We start from the raw sequence: 12972 nt of genomic DNA on the forward strand, positions 1-12972 counted from the left end.
AACTGGACTTAAACTCGGGGATTCAGAATTACAGACCAGTGATCATGTGCGGAATCTTGGCGTTGTCCTGGATGATGGCTTGACACTTAAACATCAAGATATCAGCCACAATCAAATCCTCATTCTTTCACCTGAGGAACATAGCCAGAATAAGCACTTAATTCCCTCAGATGATATGCCAAAAGTCATACATGCATTTGTATCATCTTGATTAGACTACTGTAATGCCCTCTACCTTGGTCTACCAGCAAAAGAATTGCAACGCTTACAGCTGGTGCAAAACACAGCTGCCAGGCTGTTAACCAACCAGCCCCGTTCTAGCCACATAACACCCATCCTCTACTCCCTTCACTGGCTGCCTGTAAGATGGCGAATCCTCTTCAAGATTGGCTTACTGAGTTTCAAAGCATTACATGACCAAGGCCCAAGGTACCTGAAACAGCTTCTGACCCCATACTGCCCCACTCGATTACTGCGATCTGTAGATGAAGGACTTTTAGCAGTACCTAGAATCTACCGTAATTCATCTGGGGGTAGAGCTTTTAGTCATGCGGCACCGACTCTATGGAACTCACTTCCCCGCACAGTGCGAGAGGCCCCAACTATAGAATCCTTCAAAAGTAGACTCAAGACTTTCCTGTTTACTCAAGCATTTCCATAGTGTCTCTTTTAATATCTTCATGCTTCTGTATTTTATGAAAATGTACTTCATTATTTTCTGTACTATATTATGATATGTATCTGTTAAGCGCCTTGAGTCCTATTGGAGAAAGAGCGCTATATAAATAAAATTATTATTATTATATAAAGGGGTATAATAATCTAAAAACAAATTAGCAATGTCAGGAGCAGAGGTCAGTTGTCCTGTGTCTCAGGTGATTTTCAGGATTAGCGGGGGTTGTGGACTGTGAACCACGGAGGTTAATAACTTGCCAGCTTAATTGCCCCATGTAAAGTATCAGGGTTTCTGGTAGTTCAGGGAGTATTGGCTTTCTCTGTGCATAATGTATCATACAGTGACCCCGGAGTACTGACTTGGATGCAGCTCAAAACAAATGTATGTCCTCTGTATGTTGGATATTGTCAGCTGCATAAATTAAAAAGCGATGCTCCAAAGTCTGGTGAGTTTACTAAATAAGACAGAGTCCTCCAATTAAAGGAGAGCAATCTTGGGGAAGAGAGCATCAGTGTGAAGCATGTCGGCACATGGTCCGGGATAGCAATATTTTCTATCTTTGAACAATGTACTCTGGACATATTTGTGTATTTTATTATATAATTTTTGATGACACTAAACAGAACATTGAATGCACTGTCCATATCATTTGTGCTATTGCAGATCTTGTTACACCAGGAATATTCTCCATAACATTGGCTTTACAGAGGCTACCGGCAGAATGTCAGGGAGGATGAAGTTTCCTTTTTATTAGACCATCCTTGGAAAGAACATATGCGGCGGGATGTGATGAAGTCTGAGATTTCCAGAGGTGCGGGATTCCAGACGATCTTTTTTTTAAAGGGGCAATACCTCACAACGCAAAACCACGCCTTGTGATTGTGCCTTTACAAAAACATCTGAGATCATCCAGCATCCTGCACCTCCAGTGATCCTGGACTCCATCACATCCCACCGATGGAGTTCTAGCAACAGGTAGATCTACACTGTCATGTGGTATTCCATATATTTCATATAGGCACCACAAACACCAATAAGACACAACTTATGTGTTATTTCATCTCCACTTTATTGAGATTTTTTTATGCAAATTACATTTTATAATAATTACATTTACACTTTATTAATGTTTGATACAAAGTCTCATCCTTTTTTCTATATCTACGTAGAGTTTGCACAGCGCCAGTAACATGTAACAAATTGCCTGTACTATATTGTTTGTAAAGTATAAATAAAAATATAAAAACAAGAAAAAAATGCAATCATAAAAATAATGGCAAAATTGTACATGAGCATAGTGTGATGGGCTTGCTAAATCTTTGTATATATCTCAAATCTATTTATACATTTTAATTAGGGATTGTTTTTTTATATAAATGAAACAAATATTTTTCTAAACTCTTTATAACTTTTCTATTCCCTTTATTAATTAGGCTGCGTCTGCTGATGTCCATTTATGTCAAAGCCAAATCTAGAATATCCTCTCTAGAAATATTGAGTTGATTTTCTGCAAAACATTTCCCACACTCAGAGCAGGGAAATGGCTTTTAACCTGTGTGACTTCTCTGATGTTTAACAAGATGTGATTTGCGTGCAAAACATTTCCCACACTCAGAACATGGAAATGGTTTCTCACCTGTGTGACTTCTTTCATGTATAACAAGATCGAATTTGAGAGTAAAACATTTCCCACACTCAGAACATGGAAATGGTTTCTCACCTGTGTGACTTCTCTCATGTATAACAAGATGTGATTTGCGTGCAAAACATTTCCCACACTCAGAAAATGGAAATGGTTTCTCACCTGTGTGACTTCTCTGATGCATAACAAGAGTTGATTTGAAAGTAAAACATTTCCCACACACAGAACATGGAAATGGTTTCTCACCTGTGTGACTTCTCTCATGTATAACCAGTTCTGATTTGTGATTAAAACATTTCCCACACTCAGAACATGGAAATAGTTTCTCACCTGTGTGACTTCTCTCATGTATAACAAGATGTGATTTGCGTGCAAAACATTTCCCACACTCAGAACATGGAAATGGTTTCTCACCTGTGTGACTTCTTTTATGTATAACAAGACCTGATTTGTGATTAAAACATTTCCCACACTCAGAACATGGAAATGGTTTCTCACCTGTGTGACTTCTATAATGATTAACAAGAGTTGATTTGCAAGTAAAACATTTCCCACACTCAGAACATGGAAATGGTTTCTCACCTGTGTGACTTCTCTCATGTATAACAAGCTGTGATTTGCATGTAAAACATTTCCCACACTCAGAGCATGGAAATGTCCTCTCACCTGTGTGACTTCTATAATGATTAACAAGAGTTGATTTGCAAGTAAAACATTTTCCACACTCAGAACATGGAAATGTTTTCTCACCTGTGTGACTTCTCTCATGTATAACAAGACCTGATTTCTGATTAAAACATTTCCCACACACAGAACATGGAAATGGTTTCTCACCTGTGTGACTTCTCTCATGTATAACAAGCTTTGATTTGCATGTAAAACATTTCTCACACTCAGAACATGGAAATGGTTTCTCACCTGTGTGACTTCTCTCATGTATAACAAGATGTGATTTGTGATTAAAACATTTCCCACACTCAGAACATGGAAATAGTTTCTTACCTGTGTGACTTCTCTCATGTATAACAAGATGTGATTTGCGTGCAAAACATTTCCCACACTCAGAACATGGAAATGGTTTCTCACCTGTGTGACTTCTCTCATGTATAACAAGCTGTGATTTGCATGTAAAACATTTCCCACACTCAGAGCATGGAAATGTCCTCTCATCTGTGTGACTTCTCTGATGTTTAACAAGCTGTGATTTGAGTTTAAAACATTTTCCACATTCAGAGCAGGAAAATGGCCTCTCACCGGTGTGACTTCTCTCATGTAGAACAAGATGTGATTTCTGTGAAAAACAGTTTCCACACTTACAGCATGAAAATGGCCTCTCGCCTGTCTCAGGTGGCTGATGGGTAATAAGCTTTGTGCTCTGTGTAAAACATTTGTCCTGTACAGTACTGGGAAATATTGTATCTTCCCTAAGAGATGTGATGGACGGACCAATATCTGAGTTAACAGGTGAACATTCCTCTTGGTTAGAGGTAAGAGATAATATATCTGCACTTTGAGGCTCTGGATATAGAGTTGGGATCACAGAGTTTTCCAGAGAATCTCGCATGATATCTTTAGCTTCAATTTCACAATCTCGCGATACAATGGGACGTTCAGCCCATATATTTCTTCTGTTACATTCACCTACAGGGAATAAAATATATATATATATAAGCAAATTATGTTACTGGAAGAACTAAACTGCAGCCATAGCTAGGGGGAAATAGCCTCTTCCTCATGAGATACAGGTAAAAGTTCACATCCCCAGAAGGTCTATCACTGATCTCCTCTCTACCATCCTTGTCTGAAGTGAATTCCACAACTATTTCTGCAAAATATAAACACAAAGAAGAGAGGGATATATGGGGATACCATGGAGTTCTTCAAAGTAACAAAATTCTCAGGCAACATAATTTGTTTCTCTTTCAAACTCCATGACTAAGGAGATGTACCAAAGCAGGTTCTATATGGGGGAAGCATGTGAAATAATTATTCACTGAAGAAGACCTGTGTTATACACATTATTGCACCATAATTTGAAGGATTTTCTTTCCACATTGTGTGCCTACAGAATTGGTGAAATACAAGAGGTGTTTGTAGAGTGAAGACAACTGCAGCCTTGCACAAGTCCCCTGTAGGTGCCGGTGCTAAGAAATTTTGACAGCCCCAACTAAATGTGCCTTAAAGATTTACAAGACTACCAGGTCTTTTCTCTTATTGTTATGGAACTCCAGCACAATTGTATGAGCCTCCTTGAGCCACTATGAGGGTTTTCTGCCTGTAACATCACTCTCTGTTCCCTTAGTGTTTTATGTACACACCAGTACTTAGGATGCCACCAGGTCTTAAACCTCGAGCAGGATGGGATTACACAATTGGCTGGAGACCACAGAATAATTTATAGTAATAACGCTAGGCAGACTGATAGCCAACAAGGGAAGGGCACACCCTGGGTAACTGGCAGGATACGGGTCACAGCAGCAGCAGGTGGGACAATATATGTGGTTAGGTAACTGAGCACAGTGCAGCTAGGTAGGGAGGCTAGCAGGCTGAGCTGTGGTAGAGAAGCACAAAATGAAACAAATGGCAAAGGCAATAACCAAGGATAATATAGAATTAGCAGGAACTATGTTCAGGCATGACAGAAAATCAAAGCACAGGATTCTGGGACACAGACCAGCAACTTACACTACGGTATAAGCTACAACTGACAGGGTAGAGCAGAGCTGACTAGCTTATAACAAAAAGTAGGACCAATCAGAACCGGATGTAGTTAAAATGCTGGCTCTCGGGATCGTAGTGCTCAGAAGACCGGCGCCGGAATCCAACAGCAGTGGAATCTCGATGCCCTGAATCCCGACCAATGCCCGGTATACCCACTCGGTTGGCTGGTAAATGCCACCAACCGAGTGGGAATAGAACCGAAGAGGAGTGAGCCCGTGTGGTGCCACACTGATGGAATTCCAGCTGCTGTTGGTATACTGACAGCCAGCATGCCGGCTGCCGGTAAATCATATCCAACCCATCAGAACAGCCAGAATGGGAAGGTCCACATAATTAGAAATCTCATACAGCTTCATTGCTGCACATAGCCTAAGCATCCAGACTGTTAGGAAGCCACAGTCGCCATAGCTGTCTGGCATCCTGGTAGCCTAGCAACCAGCGGGACTTTTAGGCATTGCATCTGGATGACAAGGTGTCCCGGTTGCCTAACAACAACTGATACTTGTCGGGGAGACAAGCCGCAGTGGTGGCTTGTAACACAGGTTTGAGAAATTGCATGTCTTCTCCACCTTTGGGAAATATAACTCAGCTTGGGCTCCCCTGGTGCTGTTAGATCCTTTATTGCTGCCGCTTGGCAATCCCTGTGATCAGCTTGACGGAGGGAATCGTATCTCAGCTTGGGCTCCCCTGGTGCTGTTAGACCCTCTATTGCTTCCGCTTGGCAATCCCTGTGATCAGGGTGATGGAGGGGAAACATAACTCAGCTTGGGCTCTCCTGGTGTTGTGAGAACCTCTATTGCTGCCGCTTGGCAATCCATGTGATCCGTGTGACGAAGGGAAACATATCTCAGCTTGGGCTCCCCTGGTGCTATTAGATCCTTTATTGCTCCCACTTGGCAATCCCTGTGATCAGTGTAATGGAGGGAAACATATCTCAGCTTGGGCTACCCTGGTGCTGTTAGATCCTCTATAGCTGTCACTTGGCAATCCCTGTGATCAGTGTAATGGAGGGAAACATGTCAGCTTGGGCTCCCCTGGTGCTGTTAGATCCTCTATAGCTGTCGCTTGGCAAGCCATGTGATCAGTATGACGGAGGGAAACATATTGCTAGGAGGGTATAAATCTGCACAGGATATGTTTGTAGTATTTGTTTATCAGTTAAATTATTATTGGACCAACATCAAGCCTACTTAAGCAGAATCAATTCAGCAAAAGGTTGGTGGTGCTCCCAAAAAATAGTTCAGTAAACTATGAAACAGGGGGTGTGGTCTTTTGAAATGACAAAGGTAACTATAGGTCTTTTCCAGGGCACACTTAAGAAAATGAGAATGTGAAAATATAAAAATGTAACTTTTATTGAAATATACTTAAAAAGAGGGGAGCAAACGTTCATATATAGATAAATGCACTAATGCTATGATTCTAGGCAAAATGGTTACATAGGTATTCCCTTAATTATCAGAGTTGCCTGTATCTCCTAACAATGAGAAATATTTGTGGGAATAAAGTCACTCCATTATGCTCAATGTAATTCAATTGTCAGTTAATTCTATGATCTATACCTTGTCTAAGAGTCACAGAATGAATTCTGTGTGGGAGAACAAAATACCTATGGTACATAGTATTCCCTGGTGGTCTCCCATCCAGGTACTGACCAGGCCCTGCAGTGCATAGCCTCCAAGAACAGACGAGGTTGGGCATACCCAGTGCGGTCTGACCATAGGTAGATAGGTCTCCAACACACACAATGTTTCAAGCACACTGGAACCTGTGGGACTTAAATATATCAATATTACTTGATACTGGTGTGTGCCTGAGTTTGTTCTAATAGGTAGCTAGGGGTGAAGAACGTGGCAACTACAATATAATGGAAACTACTGAGGAGGAAAGGGATCTAGGAGTCACTATTTCAAGTGACATAAAGGCAGGAAAGCAATGCAACAAAGCAATGAGAAAGGCAAGTCAGATGCTTGGTTGCACAGGGAGAGGAATCAGTAGCAGGAAAAAATAAGTTATAATGCCACTGTATAGGTTATTGGTGTGGCCCCACCTGGAATACTGTGTCCAGTTCTGGAGAACATATCTCCAGAAGGATATAAATACATTAGAGTGTGTACAAAGAAGGGCAACTAGAATGGTGCATGGCCTACATCACAAAACGTACCCGGAAAGGCTAAAAGATCTTAACATGTATAGTATGGAGGAGAGAAGGGAAAGGGGAGACATGATAGAAACTTTCAAATATATCAAGGGTCTTAACAAAATTCAGGAGGGAAACATTCTTCAAAGGAAGAGAAGTATTAGAACTCGAGGACATACACTGAGACTGGAGGGGGGGAGGTTCAGGGGAAAATTAAGAACAAAATACTTCACAGAAAGGGTAGTGGATAAGTGGAATAGCCTCCCATCAGAGGTGCTAGAGGCTAAGACTGTAGAACAATTCAAACATGCTTGGGATAGGCATATGAATATCCTTACAAAGAATTAAGGTTCAAAAAGGGTTGAGATTGCCTGAAGGATTAAAAAAAAAAAGGGGGCAGACTAGATGGGCCAAGTGGTTCTTATCTGCCATCAAATTCTATGTTTCTATGAGTATTGCTGAATGAGGCAGGTCACAAGACTTGTGTATGGCAATGATAATTTGGACCAATGTGTGACTAAGTTGGTTCCAATGGTGTAGTAAGATGAATGTTGCTAGGTAGTATGTGTCTTGGAGTGTGTGCAGTAGATATATAAAAGTGGGAGCCAAGTCTAAATATTCTGACACTTCTGCTGTTCAGTCATCTGTCTCAACATCGAATGACCGAATGAGAGTGATCAGAAACGGACAGTGGCTCCGATGTAAGGGTAGAGTGGTACTTCTGCTGTCCCTACTGGGAGTGGCGTTCTGTTACCATGAGCATTGCAGAACGTCACTGTTAATCGTGGGATGAGAGAGTAACCCCGAAATTGAAGAGAGAATTTAAGGATTGGATTTAAGCTGTACACAAAAGGGTAATGCCCAAAATTGTACAGATTGTAACCATATTCAATAATAGCTTATTGCTGAAGTTGAAGAATAAATCCTACTGACGCAAACTATATCTAGACTACACAACACAGACAAAGTGTAACCTGTGGAGCAACGAGCCCCAGCTTGTTCACAACTGTACATAAAATAATAAGTGTGACAGAGAGAGTAGCAAGTCCTGGATTGCTCACAAATTGTACAGAAATGCCACAGTAGAAATAATTCTAGGTTCACAAGCATTCCACATGAGCAATAGGTACTATGAAGCAAAAAGTGCCCCGGCTTTACAACAAATGAGTGTGATAAATAGAGTAGCAAGCCTAACACTTAATGTGCTCAGTAGATGCTGACACGCTATAACACATGAGGCAGTGAGCCCCAATTCATTCACAGCTGACATAGATATCTGAGGCCCAGTTTATTCACAGCTTATGCTGTTAGCTGCCAATTCTCTGGGTAGAAATTCAAAAGAAAAAGCAGTTTCATGCAAGGTAATAAGAGATTCAAATTGGATTTATCAATTAATTTTTGTTATTCATTTATAAGTCCCCTGTATAAATACCCTTCAGATGGTGTTTTGTGAAATGTGAAAATAACAGCATTTGTTTGCAGCAGCTATCAAGGGTTTGACTATTTGATATGGGACAGTCTCCACTGTGCCCCTTTTTGTTTATGGGCAGTGTGGAGGGATTGCTGTTGCTTAAAGGGTTAACCTGGACGGGGAATCCAAACAGGAGGGGGGGGGGGGGTGGGAATAGGATTTTAATTACCTACCGGTAAATCCTTTTCTCGCAGTCCGTAGAGCATGCTGGGGTCCATATTAGTACCATGGGGTATAGACGGGTCCACCAGGAGCCATTGGCACTTTAAGAGTTTGAGAGTGTGGGCTGGCTTCTCCCTCTATGCCCCTCCTACCAGACTCAGTCTAGAAACTGTGCCCGAGGAAATACAGATAGTGGATTCATACCAGATCACACAACAGGCAAAACCGGCCAACAGGCCGGAGAACTCAGCAACAGCTGAAACAGTACTGAAACAGTAAACAACGCAGAACTTACCTAGGAACCAAGCAGTACCGAGCTATAAAACCAATGCAGGAAAACGAAGCGCTGGGCGGGTGACCAGCATCCTCTACGGACTGCGAGAAAAGGATTTACCGCTAGGTAATTCAAATCCTATTTTCTCTTGTGTCCTAGAGGATGCTGGGGTCCATATTAGTACCATGGGGAAAGCTCCCAGAACGGAAGGGAGAGCGCGGAGGCTTCTGCAAAACTGCTTGACCAAACTTGAGGTCATCAGAGGCCAAAGTATTGAACTTATAAAACTTTGCAAACATGTTCTACCCAGACCAAGTAGCTGCTCGGCAAAGCTATATAGCCGAGAAACCCTGGGCAGCCGCCCAGGAAGAGCCCACCCTATGAGTAGAATGGGCCTTTACAGATTTTGGACACATCAAGCCTGCCGTAGAATATGTATGCTGGATGGTGAAACTGGTCCAGCGTGAAATTGACTGCTTAGAAGCAGGACACCCAAATTTCTTGGGACCATAGAGGACAAACAGTGAGTCAGTTTTTCTATGATGAGCGGTCCTCTTCACATAAATCTTCAAAGCCCTCACAACATCCAAGGCCTTTGAAGCAATTGAGGAGTCAGTAGCCACTGGCACCACAATAGGTTAATTGATATGAAAGGCTGAAACAACCTTAGGCAGGAACTGCGGACGAGTCCGGAGTTCCGCCCTATCTTCATGGAAGATCAGATAGGGACTTTTAGAGGACAAAGCCCCCAATTCCGACACGCGTCGAGCAGAAGCTAAGGCCAACAAAGTGACCGCCTTCCACGTGATAAACTTGATTTCAGCCTCCTGTATAGGCTCAAACCAATTAGATTGCAGGAACTGCAATACCACATCAAGATCCCAGGGTGCCACTGGTGCCACAAAGGGAGGCTGGATGTGCAGAACCCCTTTCAAAAAGGTCTGAACCTCAGTGAGGACAGCTAATTGTTTTTGGAAGAAAATGGACAAAGCTGAGATCTGGACCTTGATGGAGCCCAATCTCAGGGCAATATCCACACCTGCTTACAGGAAAAGGAGAAACGTCAAAGTTGAAACTCCACCACAGGAAATTTCTTGGATTTACACCAAGACACATATTTTTTCCAAATGCGATGGTAATGTTTAGTCATTACCACCTTCCTAGCCTGTATCAGGGTAGGAATCACATCCATCGAGATACACTTCCGAGCTAAGATCTGACCCTCAACCACCATGCCGTCAAACGTAGACGTGGAAAGTCTTGATAAGCCCCTGCAGCAGCAGATCCTCCTGAAGAGGTAAGGGCCTTGGATCTTCCAGCAGAAGATCCAGCAGATCCGCGTACCAAGCCCTCCTTGGCCAGTCTGGAGCAATGATGATTGGGAGAACCTTTGTTCTTCTTACAAGTTGAAGAACTTTTGGAATCAGAGGAAGTGGAGGGAATACATACACAGACGTGAACACCCATGGTGTTACCACTGCGTCCACTGCCACTGCCTGCGGGTCTCTTGATCTGGAACAGTACCTCCATAGCTTCTTGTTGAGGCGGGAGGCCATCATGTCTATGTGAGAAACCCCCCATCAACCAGTTACCTCCTTGAACACCTCCGGATGAAGGCCCCACTCTCCTGGATGGAGATCGTGTCTGCTGAGGAAGTCTGCTTCCCATTTGTCTACTCCCGGAATGAAGATTGCTGACATTGCCACTGCATGCCTTTCTGCCCAGAGGAGGATTCTTGACACCTCCGACATTGCAGCCCTGCTCTTTGTTCCGCCTTGTCTGTTTATGTAGGTCACTGTGATCACGTTGTCCGATTGCACCTGAACAGCTCGATCCTGTAGAAGGTGTGCTGCTTGAAGAAGGCAGTTGTACACGGCCCTTAGCTCCAGGATGTTTATTGGGAGAAGGGATTCTTGATACGACCACCTTCCTTGGAAGGGTTCTCCCTGAGTGACTGCTCCCCAACCTCTTAGACTTGCACTCGTGGTTTGAAGGATCCAGGCCTGAACTCCGAACCTATGGCCTTCCAGAAGGTGTGGTAGTTGTAGCCACCAGAGTAGCGAAATCCTGGCTTTTGATGAGACGTATCCTCTGGTGCATATGTAGGCGAGATTCTGACCACTGGTCGAAGAGATATAGCTGAAAGGATCGAGCATGAAACCTTCCGTACTGCAGAGTCTCGTAAGAGGCAACCATCTTCCCCAGAAGGCGGATGCACTGATGAACCGATACCCGGGAAGGCTTCAAGACATCCTGGACCATTGTTTGTATCACCAATGCTTTCTCCACTGGTAGAAACACCCTCTGAACCTCCATGTCGAAAATCATCCCCAGGAAAGACAGCCTCCCTGTCGGCCCCAGATGAGACTTTGGAAGGTTCAGGATCCCACCGTGCTCCTTGAGCAGACGTGTCGTGAGAGCAATGGATCTCAACAACTTCTCCCTGGACGACTCCTTGATCAGGAGATCGTCCAGATATGAAAATATGTTCAACCCCTGCTTGCGGAGAACCATCATCTCTGCCATCACCTTGGTGAAGACCCTCGGTGCCATGGAGAGACCGAACGGCTGTGCCTGAAACTGATAGTGATCGTCTAACAGTGAAAACCTGAGATATGCCTGATGCGGCGACCAAATAGGAATGTGGAGGTACACATCCTTGATGTCCATGTACACCAGGAATTCCCCCTTCATCAGTCCTGAGATGACAGCTCTCAGAGACTCAATCTTGAACTTGAACTCCCTGAGATAAGGGTTCAAAGATTTTAATTTCAGAATTGGCCGTAACGAGCCATCCGGCTTCGGTACCACAAAAAAAGGTTCGAATAGTAACCTTTGTTCCACTGATGAGGCGGAACTGAAACAATGAGCTCGTACACTACCAATTTTCGGATAGCTTCCAGAAGAATTGCTCTGTCGCCTGGTCCTGGTGCAAAAAATACGGTGGACAAAAAATGTAGGGGTCCCCCGTATTTTAAACACCAGCACCAGGCTTCACTAGTCAGAGAGATAATGCCACAGCCGGGGGACACTTTTATATTGGTCCCTGCGGCCCTGGCATTAAATCACCAACTATTCACCCCTGGCCGGGGTACCCTGGAGTGGGGACTCCTTAAATCAAGGGGTCCCCCCCACAAGCCACCTAAGGGCCAGGGATGAAGCCCGAGGCTGTCCCCCCATCCCTGGGTGGTGGATAGGGGGGACGATAGCCTTGTGTCAAAAAATAATATTGTTTTTTGTAGCAGAACTACAAGTCCTAGCAAGCCTCCCCTGCAAGCTGGTGCTTGGAGTACCACAAGTACCAGCATGCGGGGGGACGACGACGGGCCTGCTGGTACCTGTAGTTGTACTACAAAAAAAAATACCCAAATAAAAACAAAGTAAAATTTTATTAAACATACATGCCCACTTACATACATACTTACCTATGTTGACACGAAGCACTCGGTCCTCTTCTCCTGTAGAATCCACGAGTACCTGTCAATAAAATTATACTTACAAAGAATCCTGTGTAGATCGGTCCTCTTCTTGAAAGTTATAATCGACGTACTTGATTAAAAAAAACAAAACGAAATACCCGGTCCACGCACTGAAAGGGGTCCCCATGTTTACACATGGAACCCCTTTCCCCATCTGGCGGGACCCCCCGTGACTCCTGTCAAAGAGGGTCCCTTCAGCCAATCAGGGAGCGCCACGTCATGGCACTCTCCTGATTGGCTGTGCGCACCTGCACTTTCAGTCAGGCGGAGTACAGTGGATACAATGTAGCGTACCGCCGCTACATTATATCCAGTGGGGGAACTTTGCGGGCTGCGGTAGACTGCGAGGTTAAGTGGGGTCACTTTGAAGAAAAAACACCAACTCGGTCAAAATCGGGAGCTTAGTA

General features: G+C 43.7%; 2 protein-coding genes across 2 annotated transcripts in view; both read right to left on the bottom strand.

Moving 5' to 3' along the window:
• Positions 1–2179: 2179 nt before the first annotated feature.
• Positions 2180–12972, bottom strand: part of LOC135054551 (zinc finger protein 850-like) — a 211955-nt gene continuing 201162 nt past the window's right edge. Inside the window, exon 4 of the mRNA XM_063957707.1 lies at positions 2180–3404. Coding sequence (XP_063813777.1) covers positions 2224–3404 — 1181 coding nt within the window. The 3' untranslated portion in view covers positions 2180–2223. The remainder of the gene's footprint in view (positions 3405–12972) is intronic.
• LOC135055778 (uncharacterized) overlaps positions 3995–12972 on the bottom strand; it is a 34721-nt gene continuing 25743 nt past the window's right edge. Inside the window, exon 3 of the mRNA XM_063960217.1 lies at positions 3995–4143. Coding sequence (XP_063816287.1) covers positions 3995–4143 — 149 coding nt within the window. The remainder of the gene's footprint in view (positions 4144–12972) is intronic.

Source organism: Pseudophryne corroboree, chromosome 3, assembly GCF_028390025.1.
Source record: "Pseudophryne corroboree isolate aPseCor3 chromosome 3, aPseCor3.hap2, whole genome shotgun sequence".
NCBI lineage: Eukaryota > Metazoa > Chordata > Amphibia > Anura > Myobatrachidae > Pseudophryne > Pseudophryne corroboree.